General features: G+C 41.4%; 1 protein-coding gene across 5 annotated transcripts in view; it reads left to right on the top strand.

The window, feature by feature from the left end:
- Positions 1–17,945, top strand: part of PPP2R2B (protein phosphatase 2 regulatory subunit Bbeta) — a 485,402-nt gene that overhangs the window by 337,225 nt on the left and 130,232 nt on the right. For all 5 annotated transcript variants that reach the window (XM_061149441.1, XM_061149442.1, XM_061149443.1 and 2 more), the window contains 2 exons: positions 13,598–13,695; positions 16,909–17,074. In XM_061149441.1, coding sequence (XP_061005424.1) covers positions 13,598–13,695; positions 16,909–17,074 — 264 coding nt within the window. The remainder of the gene's footprint in view (positions 1–13,597; positions 13,696–16,908; positions 17,075–17,945) is intronic.

The raw sequence follows: 17,945 nt of genomic DNA, 5'->3' as shown, positions 1-17,945 counted from the left end.
TGATCCGAGATGATTTATGGAAGAAGCTCATACAATTCTAAATGTTTTGAGAATCCTGTGAAACCCTGTATGAACATAGAGTTTCAATCACATTTTTCTTCCTCTCCATGTTTTGGCTCTGGGTATGAATTGAACCTGTACAGGTTTTATTTCAGGTGTTAGCAGTGGACTAGTCCTAGTTTCTGGTTTGTTTCTTCATACGTTCATTTGCTAACTCATTCAGCAATTCTACCCTCTTCATCTGTTCACCATTCATTTCCCCCTGGCTGCTGAAATGTTCTCACTGGCATATACACATGCTGTTGTTTCGATAATCGGACAAGAACACTTTCTTGACCCAACTGTCCATCCATCTTCCACATCATTTTCTGTTATGTCTTGCAAAACTCCTTGAAAGTGTTGTCCACAGTCACTGTCTCATTCCTCTCCTCCTGTTCACTCTGAAACCCACTCCAGTTGTTTCACCCTCACTGTACTCCAGAAACTATACTTGCCAAAGTCAAAAGTGACTTCTGTGATTCAGATCCAAAGGTCAGCTGAAGCCTTTTACCTTGCCCATCAGCTGGGTTTGACATGATTGACAGTTGTTTCCTCCACACTTAACTTGGCATCCAGAATACTAAGCTTTCTTGGTTTTCCTCCTACCTTACCAGCTGCTCCTTCTTTGTCTCTTTACCTGATTTGTCCTCTTCTCCCAATTTTTTTTAGCTGTTGGAGTGCCCCTAGGTTCAGTTGTTGGTCCTCTTTGCTTCTTTTACTCCCCTCACTCCTGGAGATCTCAGCCAGTCTCATGGCCTGAAAAATATCATCTGAAAGGCTAATAACTCCCAAATTTCTATCACCAACTCAGACCCCTTTCCTGAACTCTAGACCCTTATTTCCAATTACCTACTCCATATCTTCAGTTATATACTGCACGTGCCTGAAACTGAATGTCTGCTCTTCCCCCGGGATGGCTGCTTCACCCACAGACTTCGAATCTCAGGGATGGCAACCCACCCTGCCAGTTGGTGAGAGTGGAAACCTTGGAATCAACCTTGATTCCTCCCCTTCATATGCCTATCCGATCTAGCAGCAATTCCTACTAGGTCGGCTCTCAATATACATCCTCAGTGTGACCACTTCTCCCCACCTTCACTACCAACACCTTGTCTGAGCCGCTGTCGTCTCACCTGGATTGTCACCGTATACCCCCTGACTCCACCTCTGCCCTCTACAGTCTGTTCTCAGCCCTACAGCCAGATCGGTACTCGAAATGTCAGACAATATTGCTTCTCTATTCTGTACCTCCCAACTGCCTTCCATTACATTTTTTCTCACTCTTTTTTAATCAGAGTGAAATGTACATAACACAAAATTTACCATTTTAGCTACAGTTGAGCCTTGAACAACTGCAGGGATTAGAGGCACCAACCCTCTGTACAGTCGAAAATCTGGGTATAATTTATAGTCAGCCCTCCGTATTCCATGGTCCCTCTGTATATGTGGATTCAACCAACTGTGAACCATGTAGTACTTTAGTATTTACTCCTGAAAAAAATCCACATGTAAGTGGACCTGTGCAGTTTAAACCCATGTGGTTCAAGGTTCAACCGTATTTTTAAGTGTAGATTAGTGGTATTAGGTACACTCACATTGTTATACTCATCTCACTTTCAGCAAAAGCCAAAGCGCTTGCCGTGGTTTGCAAGACTCTACCTTATCTGAACCTCCTGTGTCTATTAGCTTGTTTTTCCCTGTTGACACTGTCTAGCCACACTAGTCCTCTGACACATGTGTGTTCCTTTCTTAGAGTCTTCTCACCATCTCTTGCCTCTGTCTAGAGTGCATTTCCTAAGATACCTACATGGTCATCTCCCTCTCTTCCTTCAAATCTACTCAAGTCTAAGCCTCTTTCTTATCTCAAGTAATCTTAATTCCCCTTACTCGGCTATATTTGCTTCCCGTAATACATAACATATGATGCAATTTGTTATGTTTCTTGATCATTATGTTTTCTCCACAAGTGGAATGTAAGTTCCATAAGGACAGATATTTTAATCTATTTAATTAATTGATGTTTATCCAACCTGGAATACCATTTGACACATAGTAGGTGTTCTCAGTGAATATTTGCTGAGTGACTGAATAGAATGATGAATGAGTCTATCAATGTTTAGTCTTTTCTGATCTTTCTATGTTTTGTATTATTCATTGGTATCTAAACTGCTACATGAACATGAAATCGAATATAATGGATTTTCTACATATCCAGTTTTCAGTGTATAGAAGAAAAGCAGTAAGGATGTACTATAATGCCTTTGCCTGATGAATATTTATTCAAGATTGAGTCATGCTGATGAGAAAAATCAGCACATTTATTTATTCTGTCTTTTACTATTTGCCTACTAGGTGTAAAGTACTCTATTCAGTCTTTAAAATAGGGACATTATCCAAAAGAGAATAACATTTTATTCTACTTTTCAAAATACTGCAACTCCTAGCCAGAAAGAGAGGAAGAGTGGGGAAGAGGAATAGAGAGGAAAGAGATGGAGATGGAAAGAGAAATACTGATTCATAGAATTGCAAATAGCACATTTGGTTCTGAGATTTTCCATTATCTTTGCAGAGACTGTTGAAAAACCATCATAGCATACTACCTTAGGAACTGTTAGTAGCATCTTATTTTTCTTGATGTAGAAATGTCATGTTTTAGAAGGGAAAATCTGAAAGCATTCTTTATTCTTTTCTTTAAACTTACCTAGAATTTAACAAAGGGACATAGTGCCTTTAGTGTTAATTTTGTCCTTTAGAGAAATACAAGAGACTTTTCTGAATCCAGAGCTATGGATGGGATGTGAGTTATCTTAAGTTCCAGTAGTGACTTTATATTGCTCTCTAGACCAAAGCCATCAGTAGGATTCTTATTCTGTTGCTCAAAAACTTCATTATAGGGTCTTTGAACAACCTATTTTCCAACATTATTTTGCTGTATCCCAATCTAACACTACCTCCTAGTCTTCTAAGTAGAAAGCTCCTTGAAGGCAAAAACCAGGTATGTATTGTTAGCATATCCCTGGCACCCAGCCCACTGATGTGCACATAATAGGTGTTCATTAAATAAAGTCCTTGCATCTCAGACCTAATTGTTCAAAATTCACTTGCTACTACATGCCCTCTCCCAACAAACACCCTATCCCAGAACCCTCTGTTCACCAACCTATCTGCTCTCTTCTCATGATTTATGGAAACCAATGCTACAGACACTCTGTAGGACAAAACCTCTTCTTTACTAATCAATCCATTTTGTTCTAAAGTTGTACAGTACTCACTGTTCCAAACAAGAGCTTCCCCTTGCCTCACACCCCTTAAAAATGTTTCTTACATTCATCCAGCATAAATATTTTGCTCATTGATGCTTTGTTTGGGGTTATCCATCTTCTATGTGTTGGTCCACTTCAACATTGGCTCTTTTGGCTCTCATTCGATGATCAATTGAAGGAAAAAATTAGGAAGCATCTATTATATACTAAGACACTAAGCTAGGCACTGGGCTTTCTAGTGATGAACAAGTTCCTTATGGAGTTTATATTTTAGAGACTGGAAAAGGCATTTAAAATGGTTCTCTTACCATTGTGATAAATGGTAATGGTATGCAGTGATAACTGATAGATCAGAAGTACAGGGAGCCAGAAGGCTGCATCCCAAAGGGCCTGTCTAGGTTTGGGGAGAAGTCATGCAAGGCTTCCCTTAAAAAGTGACATTAGAGCCAATTCACAAATTCCTTCAACTCCCACAAGGCAGGCACCATGCCTTTCTGAGTTCAGAGCATCTGGCACAACAAAATTTTTGATGCAAGCCATGCCAAGAGACTCCAGTGCCTTGCCCAGGAGCTCCTGTTCCCCCACAGATGTGATAGGCTTTCTCTCTTAGACTGGGATTCCAGTGACTTTGAGGTCAGTGCTAGATGATCCCATATTGTGTACATAATAGGTATGAATGATTGACAGAGTTTGTATCACCTGAGCACTTAATTACTCCTCTGCTTTCTGAAAGAGTAGGTGACAGATGGTAGATACCTTTCCAGCAGATTCCACTGTAAACCACACAGGCTTGAAGGCAAGTCTGGACTGCTACCGATCTCCCACTGGCTTTCTCTGTACTTAGAGGACTTACAATTTTTCAAATTCCTTTGCCCTTTAGGCAAGTTTTGTTCCACTACCAGAAGATTCTCTCTTCTCAGTTTCTGTGTTGCTGGAACTTGTTTTGAATGAAAGGCAATCTCCATGAACCCACATGTCCTGAGTGGTCTCAGACCTGGTTAGTGCTGGAGATTTGGTCAGTGTGGGGAAGCTGTGTGCATTTTAATGGGAACAGCATAACATTCATTACTCACCTGCTTCCTACCATCTGGATTTTCACAGCTCAGCAAGCATGGTGGGCTTACTACACATTAGCTGGGAGAAACTTGGCTCCAACGGAGGATATGGCTAAGTCCATTTGAAGTCATCATTTTATGATGGACACCATGATAAATTGTAGGGGGAGGCATTCTATCCCAGTAAACTGATTTTATCTTTGAATGGTCAAAAATTAATGCACCATTGCCATACAGGGGAAGAGGGAAAAAACAAACACCTCAATATTGGAAACTAAGTATGTGGGAAGGAAAATTGGTTGTATGATAGAGGGAAAATGAAAATGTGAGTGTGAGAGTTTGTGCCTGGAGGTGGCAGGACAAGAGATCATTTTTTCCAATTCAATGCACATTAATAATCTGCCCCTGTACACAATGCTATGTGGAAAACAAAGATGGAAAGCCTTGTCTGTTAGTAAGCATTCAGATGCACATAGCAAAATGTCTATCTTGCAGTGGCTTAAACCACTAGGTACCTTTTGTTTAACAAGTTCAGACATAGGCTGTCCCTATGGTAGGCTTTTGCAGTTAAGTGATGTCACTGGGGACATTGTCCCTTTCTTCCATCTGTCATACTCAGCCTCTTGGCTTGGCCTTAGACTTAGTACCTCATGGTCATGTGATGGCTGCCACAGCTCCACATATGGCTACATAGAACTACATACAAAGGTAGTATTAGACAAGGAGTATGTCAATGCAGCCAGAAGGCTTCCCCTCACTTGCTTGCTTCCTTTTATTCTGGGAAGAAAAATTTTTCCCAGATTTTCTGCCTCCCTGCCCCCCAAGAGACTTTTCTGTGTGACCCATTGGCCAAATTTGGGTCACATGGCCATCCCTAGCCAGAGAAGAGGCTGAGAAGCAATTTGCATTTTCAGCCTCTACAGGGGGACAAGCAAGGAAGAAAGGCAGTGGAGAGGAGCAGCCGAAGAGTATTAGCCACAGCGCACACTCTGCCCTTCATGAGCTTGGTCTTCACAGGTCTGACATTTAAACTGTGCCCCTTTTCCAGCACTGTGCTTGTGGTTAAATAGGAAACAGAAGTTGTGATAAAGTCTGGGGAATTGGGGCTGTTGGATCCTTCTACCTGCATTCTTTCATAGAAGAGGATTACCAGCACCAGACTGAAATTTAAACCAGTATACACATAATTAATTATATTCAAATAAAAGGGAATAGATTCAGTAGCTAAAATCCAGACGCCAGTTAGGTGACAGAGGAATCACCTCTGGATCTAACAGAATGTGTATATTCTATATACTCGGTCAGTATAGCAAGCATGTGGCATCTGTATAGCCTCTTTACTTGCCAAGGCCCATGACAGACATAGCCAATGGATCACAACACCCTCCCACCAAGCCCAGCTATGACCTCAGTCTTTCTCAATGGGCAGCTTCTGCCAATAGATCAAAATTGGTAACCAAGATTAGATCCATTTGTTATCACTTCTCAGAACTTGCTATTTACTACTATTGTCACTAGGACCAAGCTAAAAGAAAGTGACAAGTAATGTCAAGTTAAGAAGTTAATGCTACCTCATTGTGGTTTTGATTTGCATTTCTCTAATAATGAGTGATGTTGAGCATCTTTTCATGTGTTTGTTAGCCATCTGTATGTCTTCTTTGGAGAAATGTCTGTTTAGTTCTTTGGCCCATTTTTTGATTGGGTCATTTATTTTTCTGGAATTGAGCTTCAGGAGTTGCTTGTATATTTTTGAGATTAATCCTTTGTCTGTTTCTTCATTTGCTATTATTTTCTCCCAATCTGAGGGCTGTCTTTTCACCTTGCTTATAGTTTCCTTTGTTGTGCAAAAGCTTTGAAGTTTCATTAGGTACCATTACACGCCAGTCAGGATGGCTGCTATCCAAAAGTCTACAAGCAATAAATGCTGGAGAGGGTGTGGAGAAAAGGGAACCCTCTTACACTGTTGGTGGGAATGCAAACTAGTACAGCCGCTATGGAAAACAGTGTGGAGATTTCTTAAAAAACTGGAAATAGAACTGCCATATGACCCAGCAATCCCACTTCTGGGCATACACACTGAGGAAACCAGATCTGAAAGAGACACGTGCACCCCAATGTTCATCACAGCACTGTTTATAATAGCCAGGACATGGAAGCAACCTAGATGCCCATCAGCAGATGAATGGATAAGGAAGCTGTGGTACATATACACCATGGAATATTACTCAGCCGTTAAAAAGAATTCATTTGAACCAGTCCTAATGAGATGGATGAAACTGGAGCCCCTTATACAGAGTGAAGTAAGCCAGAAAGATAAAGAACATTACAGCATACTAACACATATATATGGAATTTAGAAAGATGGTAACGATAACCCCATATGCAAAACAGAAAAAGAGGCACAGAAATACAGAACAGACTTTTGAACTCTGTGGGAGAATGTGAGGGTGGGATATTTCAAAAGAACAGCATGTATACTATCTATGGTGAAACAGATCACCAGCCCAGGTGGGATGCATGAGACAAGTGCTCGGACCTGGTGCACTGGGAAGACCCAGAGGAATCAGGTGGAGAGGGAGGTGGGAGGGGGGATCGGGATGGGGAATACGTGTAAATCTATGGCTGATTCATATCAATGTATGACCAAAAAAAAAATAATAATAATAATAAAAAAATAATAAAAAATAAAAAGATATTTTAATTATATAAACAGAAAAAAAAAAAAGAAGTTAATGCTACGAACCAAGGACTCAGATGGCATCCCAATTAAAGGCAAAGGGACATTTGAGTCAGAGGGCAGAAAACCTCATGCATAAACCTAGTTTGTGATATAGGTTAATAAAGATATATTGATGTATTGAGCTTCCCAGTGCTCTAAAACCAAAATTATAAATAGTGATAATATCTAAACAATAAGATGAAAAAATAAAATCTGACTCCAACTAGCTAGAAAATGATCATTGACTAGAAATTGAATTGAGCCATGTGTGTAGAGACCAGTAGCATTAAGCCTCTGTATTTACACACACTCCTTTGAAAGCCCTTATATACCTGTCAGCTCATTTCACTCCCATAATTTTATTCCTTTCTGAAAAATTGTTCACTATAGAGAGGTAATATGAAGGAACTTTATAGGAGGAGGGTGATTAAACTGTTCTGTCTCATGACGGTGATAATGGATACACATCTACATGCATTTATCTAAACTCATAAAACTATATGCTGCAAAAAGTGAATTTTATTATATGGGAATTAAAAGGCAAATTTTTAAAAAGTCACTGATGTAAATGTTAAAATCTTGTATTCAATTTGAAAGTCAATTAAAATTGCGTAAAAGTTTAAAAATTGTTCAAGTATTTATGATCAAGGTAAAAAAAATTGGAAAATACTGAAAAATTAGAAGACTATAAAAGAGTAAATTTAAACATCTGTGTTCTACCCCAAAACAATATCATTTTGTAGTCTCTCTGATAGACTTTTTCCTATGATTATTTGTGTGTGTATAAGAGTTAATTATTCTCTTTGGAGGAGATATATCATGTTATATTCTAATCATCACTTTGGTGTTAATGGAAGTATATACTACTTTGTGTATGAGCACAGTTGCTTAGTCGTGTCTGACTCTTTTGACCCCATGGACTGCAGCCCACCAGGCTCCTCTGTCCATGGGATTTCCCAGGCAAGAGTACTGGAGTGGGTTGCCATTTCCTTCTCTAGGAGATCTTCCCCCCCCAGGGATCAAACACAAGTCTCTTGTGGCTTCCGCATTGGCAGGGGGATTCTTTACCACCAAGCCACGAGGGAAGCCCATATATTACTTTACTAGTTTAGAAAAAAATACATTTTAAAATGTAAATACTTTAACAAAATTGAGATCATTTTAGGCATACTATTTTATTACCTGACTTTTTAAAATTTTACAATGTATTAACATCTTTTCAATGTAACCATTTGGAACACAATCTCAGTAGTAGAGCAGTACTTAGGTATCTTGTTTGACCAAAACCAGACTTCCTTTCCCCCTGCCATTTTGATGGGAAATATATTCCAGTGTACTATTTCAGTTATCCATAGGAAACCTTTTCCAAGAAAATAGATGCTGACTTTGGACTGTGAATCAGAACCCAAGGAGAAGTCCACAGTGTTGTAAAGATGGAAGGAGCTGTTTTAATTCCCACTGGGGAGTACAAGAATCCCGTTTGTTTAATGATCCACAAAGTCAGGGCCAATCTAACTGGAAACCCCTGTGCGTGTGACAAAGGTTCCACAAGTCCCCTCACTGCAGGAGCCACTGCAATTAACCCCAGCATTTCAGACTTGAAGAGCCCCCCCAGTCCTTCTCCACCCAGATTTGCTGGCAGCTACTGCCATTTCGCCCCATTGTCATCCGGTAGGAAACCCATTTCCCATTCTTGCTGGTGTCTTTGCCCTGGTGGAAGAAAGAGCAGACTCTGCTAGAACCAACCTCCTTGTCAGGAAGAAAGCCAAATATTGCTTGCCCAGAACTAGTCCACTGATACAAGTACCGTATATGACCTTACAGTGTTATCTCCAGATGTTTCCAAGATGAAAGATAAAACCTGCAATGGACTCTGAAGGCTAAATTGTATTACACTCTCATTTTAACCCCTGTGATGGGAGCTGAGAGGTCAGTGCTAGTGACATGGTCAGTAAGATCCTGTCCTGTCAGAGGACTTGGGTTTAGGTCCTAAGTCTATACTGAGCATTGTTTCATCAAAATAGTCACCCTGCTATTGAACTATGCAGCGCCTAATAATTGTAGTCAGCCCTGGCATTGCATAGACTCCAGCCTAGCGTGGTACCAGGGGAGTCTAGGGCATGAGCAAGAAGATCTATCCTTCCTTCTCTTCAACTTCACAATCACATGCATATAAATGCCAAGTCAGTTTCTATTATTCAGGTAAATGGAAATTTTATGTGTGAACTCGTTAGTCTGGAACCTTTGAAGGATGGTGAGATTGATTTTAAAAATGAAAAACTGGATTCGAACAGTGCCTATTGAGCTAGAAATGGGGTTACCAGGCCACCGTCTTGTGGAAATTAAATCAGCACGAACAGATGTGGAGCGGGGCAGACGTCATACCTCCCAGGGCTTCCTTAAAAAAAAATCATGTTAACTACACTTGACCTCTATAACTGTTTTTGGCTTCTGCTTTTTGTTTTTAGTCAAAAACACGCACTTCATTCACGTCTTTATAGAACAGAGAGAAAAATGCTCAAGTGTATAACATTTTGTATAATAACGTGACTTGGCTGCGCCCTTAAGAAAATGAGTTGTGGTGAATACTTATCACTTAAAGGCAAAACGTCCTCTAATCAAACTTAATGAATTGAACTTTAGTTGAACTTGATGAATTGACTTCTGTTGACCAAGATTTCCCAAGATGTTATTGTCTCTGAGTTTGCTGGTTTATCGTTATTGCCATATCCTCTTTCTGTACTCAACCAAAGTCATGTTGTCTTGAGCAGTGTATGTTTTCTAATTTATATTGCTCTACCAAGAGCATGTTGCAAGTACAAGAGCTTTGTATCCAAAGTTTCCCTATCTTGAAATTGGAATGTGGGGTGATTCATGAGTTTTGCATCAATTATTAAACAGTCATAGATGAAGATACACAAAAGATGGATAGGGCAGTAAAATGCTCTGGTTACACCTATTGGCTTAGCCATGATAAATGAGTCAGGAAACATGAAAGTTCAAAACAGGTATTAACTTGAGTTGCCATGGCGTATGTTCTGAAGGGAAGCAGACAATACCCAGGTATAAACAGCCTAGTATACAGACCAGCTCCCTGGCAGCGTTAAGAGCTAGGTCAGGACTTGGCAAAAGACTAAGGGATTTCAGCATCCTGCCATGCCAGTCAGTCTTTCTCTGACAAGTTTCTCGAGGGAGACATAGCACAATGATAACACTTGGAAAACAAAGGAGGCATTTATATACCTCCTTTATATATCAGGGGACAAGCCTGATAGCCCATAGTGCAGAGTTCTAATAACATTGCCTTGGACCACGTGGTTTAGACTTGGGTTTGAATCCCACCTGCATTTTGATGCGATTTGACCCATGTGCATCTTAGAGAGTAAAGATGTTTTCACAGAGTCCAGACAAAAAGACAAGACACATGTCATCCTTGGGAGACTGAGCTGTGTTTCCCTTGGAGTGACATTTGCTTAGAAACTGAGCCAGAGACCAACCTTGGAAAAAGCTACTTACCTCTCCCTTCCAATACTCAGCGTCACCAAAAGGGAAGACTCATCTCAGTTCAATACACTGGCCCCAGAACCCATGTAGAGCTGCAACGTCTGTGTTCATGTTGCTGCTGAGAGGAAGGGCTTCAGATGCCCTTACGCAGAATCCTGGGGCTTCCCTGGTGGTTCAGTGGGTAAAGAATCCACCTGCAATGCAGGAGACATGGGTTTGATTCCTGGGTTGGGAAACCCCCCTGGAGAAGGAATATGGCAACCCACTCCAGTATTGCCTAGAGAATCCCATGGACAGAGGAGCCTGGTGGGCTACAGTCCGTGGGGTTGAAAAGAGCCAGACACAACTGAAGTGACTTAGGACACACACACATACACACAAGCAGAATCTTAGCCTTAAAGACATGAGCACGGCACTGTTAACTCCCAAGCCTGGGCTCCCCATCACCCTCTCATTGCTCCCTGCTCCTCTTTCCCTCCAGGAGGTGTCTGGCTCATTTTTTAGTGCTTGACAGAAGCCTGGAAGTGAAAAGAAACAGCCATGTCTGCCTTAGCTTCTCCCCAAAGCCAGGAAGCTGGGTGAATAACCTCGTTGCTAGCCACTCACTGAAAAGCCAGAGCAGCAACTAATGTGAGAAGTGTCTCCTAGCGCTCGAGTGTTTCTCAACCAGGGCATTCTGAGGCAGCTGGAAACATTAAACAGGCTTCTTGTCCCCTCTGTACGTGAGAGTGCTTTGCTAAGACACGCAAACTCTAACAGGAAAGTGGTCAATCATTCACTCGAGGTGACTGGCTTCCCAACCTTGCTGGGCTCACCTGCTCCCTCTTGGGCTCTTCTTCTAAAAACGGGTCTTCTAAACTTACATCAGGGACTGAATAGCCATGCGCTTATTTTGTGTTTCCTTAAGGTAGTGTTCATTTGGAGGGCTCTTCTCGAGTGAATGGATGGGATGTCCAGTTGAGATTGTCAATAAGGAATGGAGTGGCTTTTTCTGGAAGCACTCTAGAGACTAGAAGTCAGAAGCAGGTGACCCACAAACCATTTTAGTCCGATAGACAGGATTATATATATATTTTTTAATGTCATTGCACTCAGAAAAAATCATTGGTTGCCAATATATAAAACTGAAGAGGTTTTCATGTAAAGCTCTGGGTTTCCAGCTTCTTTAAAAAAAATATGACATCCCTTATTCGTGGAATCTAAAAAGAAATGATGTAAGTGAACTTATTTACAAAACAGAAACAGCTTAACTGACTTAGAGAGCAAACTTATGGTTACCAAGGGAAGAAAATGAGGGGAAGGGATGTTAGGGATTTGGGGATGGACATGTACACACTGCTCTATCTTAAATGGATAACCAATAAAGACCTGCTGTGTAGGACAAGGGACTCTGCCCAGTGCTGTGTGGCAGCCTGGATGCCAAGGGAGTTTGGGGGAGAATGGATCCATGTATATGTGTGACTGATTGCCTTGCTGGGCACCTGAAACTCTCCCAACATTGTTAAACAACTATACTCCAATATAAAATAAAAAGTTTTTTTAAAAAAATCAGAATATCTGGCAACACAGGTAATATTTCATAGTCCTAGTTGGCTTGAGCCGAGTAGCCACTTGTCTTTTAAGAGGAGATGCAAGCTTCCTACCTCATCTGATTTCCTTCACTCCCCATTCCCTCGTGACCCTGTAGGATTTGAACCTGCTACCACTGGGGTCAGTCATCTAAGACACCAGAACAGAAATCATGAATTATTCTTTTAAATGCACCTGGCTTGAAAGTGATTATAGGTTATGCCTTATTCTTTTTTCTTCTGCACAAAGAATGACCATTTAAAACATTTTCATGTATGGAAAAGGACAGTTAGAAGCAAAGTGGAGAATTTCACACTACTTACCTGAATCAATCGGGCATATAAAGAAAATCCTGAAATGATGATATTAAAGTAAGATTTGAGATTTGAATTATTCAGGGGTAATTGCCTTAGTTTTCCAGCTCACTGTTTCCCCTTCGCTTTCCTTACATGGACACAATCTTCAGAATGTACCTCTGTCAAAGGCCACAGTCATAATTCCCCCGCCTCGTTTTTTTTTTTTTTTTTTTTTTAACTCATTTGCACTCTCGGTAGTGATTGTTGGAGCCCTGTGGGGGAATAATTGCAGAGGAATTAACCTCTGACATTTTTCTAAAAATAGCCCTAATAAATCCAATCATAGGTAATTTACCTATCCGTGTTCCTCCAGGGATAACCAGTATTGAAGAAAGGCTTGGCAGGCTGGCATTCCTTCAGCAATTATCTGTGATCTGAGTTCCTGGCGCCTGTGTATTTTCTCTGTTTAGAGATACACAGTACAAATTTCCCTCTCCCCTCTGACCTTGTGACCCTATTTTCTCAGCCTTTCTCCTTGAGTTGCAGTAAAGCTCTGCTCTTCCAGAAGGGTATGATGGGCTCACCAGAAAAGGGGGAGCATTTCCAGGGTTCCTCCTTGAATTTCCAACTCCTGGAGTTTCCCTGATGGTTCCTCTGAGTTGTGTCCCTTCATTTTCCATGTCTGAGCTTCAAGCATCTCAGTCCTGCTCATCAGCCTTCAGTCCTCATTTAGATTCCACAACTGAACCCCATTTGGGGAAGTTTCTTGGTGTAGAAGAAAGGGGGATGCAGAAGGCCATGGGTGGGAAAAGAGCCTGTGGTTGGTAGAAATTATCAAAGAAAATTGCCGTCTCCCAGAGCCATAAGAAAATTCGTTTTCTATTGCCCGAAACAAAAGAATCTGAATGTGCTTTTTCCTTTTGTTCTCTCCAGTTGTTCCTAGAGACCACAGTTCTGTGTGGGCATCTAGGAAATTTACTTCCCCAAGTGCCACTAGAAGTGGCACTTCAAATACAGGACATAAAATCCTTGTAAATTCCACTGCAGAGACAAAGCCCTAAGCCCTTAAATGCGCAGAAAAGTACGTCTATTATCTATCGTTTGAAAGTAAGTGTGCAGTTACTTAAATTGCCTTTGTCTTCTTCTTTTCAGCTGACATTATCTCTACGGTAGAATTCAACCACACGGGAGAATTACTAGCGACAGGGGACAAGGGGGGTCGGGTTGTAATATTTCAACGAGAGCAGGAGGTAAGTGGCAGTGAATGCAAAATGCCCATTTTCTCTTCTTTTTAAAGGAGGCCTCCCACTGTTTCTTAATCCTCATGTGTCGCCCTTAACCTTGCTGCTTGGCTTGCAAACTAAAAACTGCCAAAAAGTCATTAACATCAACAGTTGCACAGGCTCACAAAAGCACCTGGAATTAGAGCCTTTTCTGGACAAAGTCTTCCTTTCCAATCCTGGGTACTGCACATTCAAAACGACCTCATTTCTCTGGATCTGCAAAATGCCACAGATGCTTGTAGAGTGTAACACCTCCTTTCTCAGTGGGGTTAACTCTCTTGAATTTAGAAATTCAGGGACTCCTAACAGAATACCTGGGATAAAAGATACAGCCTTTCCCCAACAGATGTGAAAAGGATAACTTGGGTCAGAAAAGAAAATGTAGCTCCCTCTACCTAAGTGAGTGAAATCCCAGAAAATGACATCTGAGCAAAGAACACAGTTCATGCTTTACTATGCACGTGCATGCTAAGTCACTTCAGTCATGTCCAACTCTTTGTGACCCCATGGACTGTAGCCTACCATGCTTCTCTGTCCATGGAATTCTCCAGGCAAGAATACTGGAGTGGGTTGCCATGCCCTCCTCCAGGGGATCTTCCTGACTCAGGGATCAAACCCACATCTCTTAGGTCTCCTGCCTTGGCGGGCGGGTTCTTTACCACTAGCACTGCCTGGGAAGGCCACACTTTACTATGGATGACATGAAGTTCACTGCAGCTGAATCCTCTATGCCTTCCAAGCAGGAGTCATTAACTCCCAGTGAATCTCGAAAAGCCCATTTCTTCCTGAGACTTGGGTTCCACTAGGAATAGCTTCTCTTTTTCATATAAATTGAGTTTTTTGGGGGTGTCTGCTTCTGCTCCGTCAGAACAGAATTGTGGCCCAATTTGATTTCCTTGGCCTCCCCTGGCAGGGTCCTGAAGCTTACAGCAGGCCAGTCTGTGTTCAAGGGACTCTCCCATCTGCTACTGCCTGCCTCGGAGGTTCACCCAGTGTGGCGTAGCGGGAGGCCCCCCGTGTGGGAGGGAGGCTTCACAAGAGACTTCCCTAGCAATTTTAAGCCTGCTTTGTGCCTCAAAGCCATTTGTGTTCCATCTCCCCTCCAAAAAGGGAAGTCTCATTTAGAGGTGATATATTTGGTAATTGCACATTATTTGCAATTAATTTCTATAAGGGCATGGTAATCCCTCGGGGTTCTGCATGAATTCAAGTGTTCAGCATTAATTCAGGCACCCAGCCTATTCCATTGGCCCTGGAAACATGAAAATGTGGTTGGCAAGTAGAAACTAATAGCTCTTCGTGACCTGGAATTTTTCCTGCTTTTCCGGAGCTGCCTACTGCTAATTGGTCTGGCACATACTCCACACACTTGACAGTCTGATTTGGATGGTAGCAAATCAAGACTCTTAAAAATTTATTGTTCAGGTGGACGAGCTCTTTCTGCAGTAAACAGGACAGGAGCAAGTATGTCAGCCTCTAAAGTCCTTTTAAAATTGATTTTTAAACCTTCTTCTTCAATTTTTTTTAATCCAATTAGGTTCCTAGTAATGATAAAGAGAAACCAGAGGAGCTGTTTAGCATAAATTACCCAAGGCAGCATGTTGCCAGTAATATTCCATTCCGTGTTTCCCATTAGCTATTTATAGGTTTCACCTATTTTAATTTACTGAAATATTTGGGAAGCCTGATTCATTAGTAGAATGGAGGGGGACACATTTTCCAAAGGCAGGTGGTTTTGTTCAATAAGGAAAAAATGTTGAGAATAATAACATGCAGTTCACCGTTGAGTTTTGTGGCAAGGCTTGGGGTTGAATGAACGCTGAGCTTGAGAAACACAGACATGTGGCAGCATCTAAGTCAGATCTCCTCTCAGCTCCTGTGGGCGACTCCTGTGTATGAATGCTCAAGTGACACCATCCTGGAGAATTTGCTCAAAGAACCTCAATGCCCTCACAAGTACATTTAACATCAGTACCATCACCTGGCAGTAAATTGAGGCTTGGGTTTGAATGTCCAGTATCCACCCAGAAATAGTTTTGTGTGTTTTTTTTTTAATTTAAACCTTTAATTAAGAGTCATGCATCTATGACAAATGCCTAATAAGACTTGGATTTGAATTTGTGCACATAGTTTTCCCAAGCCTGAATCTTGAGACTCTTGGTCACAAGATCCTAAAATGCAAACCTCCCCTCCATCTTTCCCTTCTTCCCTTTCTTTCTCACACCCTCTTTTCCTCCTGTCCATCTTTCTTCTTTCTCTTGTCCCTTTCTCCACACCCCCCCCCGCCCCCCGCTTCATGTTCTGTTCTCTCATTATTTATTCAGTTCCTGCTGTGCGCACATTGCATAATCGATGCTAAGGGAAAGCCAGTGTAAAGTTTCATAGTTCTCCCAATGATCTGCATGTCTTCTCTGCCCTCATGTCTGTTTTGTTACTCATGATGAGAAAAGGAGAGGGAGAGATCTGATCCTAATAAGCTGTGTGTCATTTTAATATCTCCGAGCCTGTTTGGTCCATTTCCCTGCCCTGGGAACCTCTCAGATTCTGTGAAGATCTGATGAGTTATGAAAGGCCAGTGAGGGGTGCAGATGCTACAGTTCTGTGTTCTTCGTAAAGGATTGGTATGCATCTATATGGACATCAGCATTGGATGACTCACTCCTAAGGGTGTCCAAGACATCCATTAGGACACAGGAAATATTAGAACATCTATTGATTTTAAAATCATGTTGTTGGGACTTGCCTGGTGGTCCACTGGTTAAGACTCCATGCTTCCATTGCAGGGGGTGTGAGTTCGATTCCCGGTCTAGGAAGTTCTGCATGCCATGTGGCATAGTCACCTAAAAAAAACTCATGTCCTACTTCAACTTCTATTTCTACATATATTTTATGATGTACACCCTATGCCCATGCAGCAGTTTATGTATATAATTTATAAATAAAAATATGTAAATATTGGAGGTGCCAGTGTTTACCACCAGGGGTGCACAATCAAATGGCATGAGGCCACAGAGCTGAAGAGGAACCTGTGGTCAGCATAGTCCTGCCCTCAGCCCACTCGGACACGGTCTGCCCATCCCACCTCTCATGATCCTGCTCAAAAAAAGAAGGAACTGGTGAATTTTCAGTTGGCTTATATGATTTAATCTTTGGTGTATGTGTTTTTTTCCCTTCCTACAGAGTAAAAATCAGGTTCATCGTAGGGGTGAATACAATGTTTACAGCACATTCCAGAGCCATGAACCCGAGTTCGATTACCTGAAAAGTTTAGAAATAGAAGAAAAAATCAATAAAATAAGATGGCTCCCTCAGCAGAATGCAGCCTACTTCCTTCTGTCTACTAATGGTAGGTGAAGGTGACTTACCTCGTTTGGCGTTTTCAGAGATGTAGTCAGCAAACCATGTATTTTAATCTCTCTTAGCCGCCATTTTCCTTTTTACCTTGCAGGCTGTTGAAAAACTTAGAAACCATACTTGCAAGATGCCTAGCAGAATGCCTGACTGAGAATAGAAACTCAGTAAATTGTACTTACTCTTTTTAAAAAAATAACAAATTTATGACTGAATTCTGTGAGACTTGTTATCTGTAGTTTTTGACAAATGCAGATTATTTCCAGGTGTTTTTGGAATGTGACTTCCTGTCTTAAGATTCGCTGAATGTTATTCTGGGAACACATTTCAGGAAACAAAACATGCCGTCCCTATATATTTGGCACACTCAATAGAAGTTATTAATCCCTGAATATATTTGGGGGTTTGGAAAGCAGATGTCTTTGACACAAGCAAGCACCCTACTAGGAACATAGGTCAAGAAGACAGGAAGGAAAGTAGAGAAAGTGAAAGTCACTCAGTTGTGTTCAACTCTTTGAGACTCCGTGGACTATAGTCTGCCAGACAACTCTGTCCATGGAATTCTCCAGGCAAGAATATTGGGGTTGGTAGCCATTCCCTTCTCCAAGGAATCTTCCCAACCCAGGGACATCATCAAAAAAATGGATCAAGTAATGATTTCTTCTCTTTTTCCCTCCGTACTTTTCTTACATCATTTATTGGTTTGGGGGGGGGGGGGATTGATATAAATGGATCAGAGAGAGAGGATGTTAGGGGTTGCATAGAGAACTTGATTCTATACTAATCTTTAAGCCTCTATACAGTGGAATTACCAACTCTAAAGGTTTTTAATACTCTACTTGAAAGAAGCCATCTATGCTCAAAAC

Source organism: Dama dama, chromosome 9 (assembly GCF_033118175.1).
Source record: "Dama dama isolate Ldn47 chromosome 9, ASM3311817v1, whole genome shotgun sequence".
Lineage (NCBI taxonomy): Eukaryota > Metazoa > Chordata > Mammalia > Artiodactyla > Cervidae > Dama > Dama dama.
This window is presented reverse-complemented; position numbering and strand designations above follow the sequence as displayed.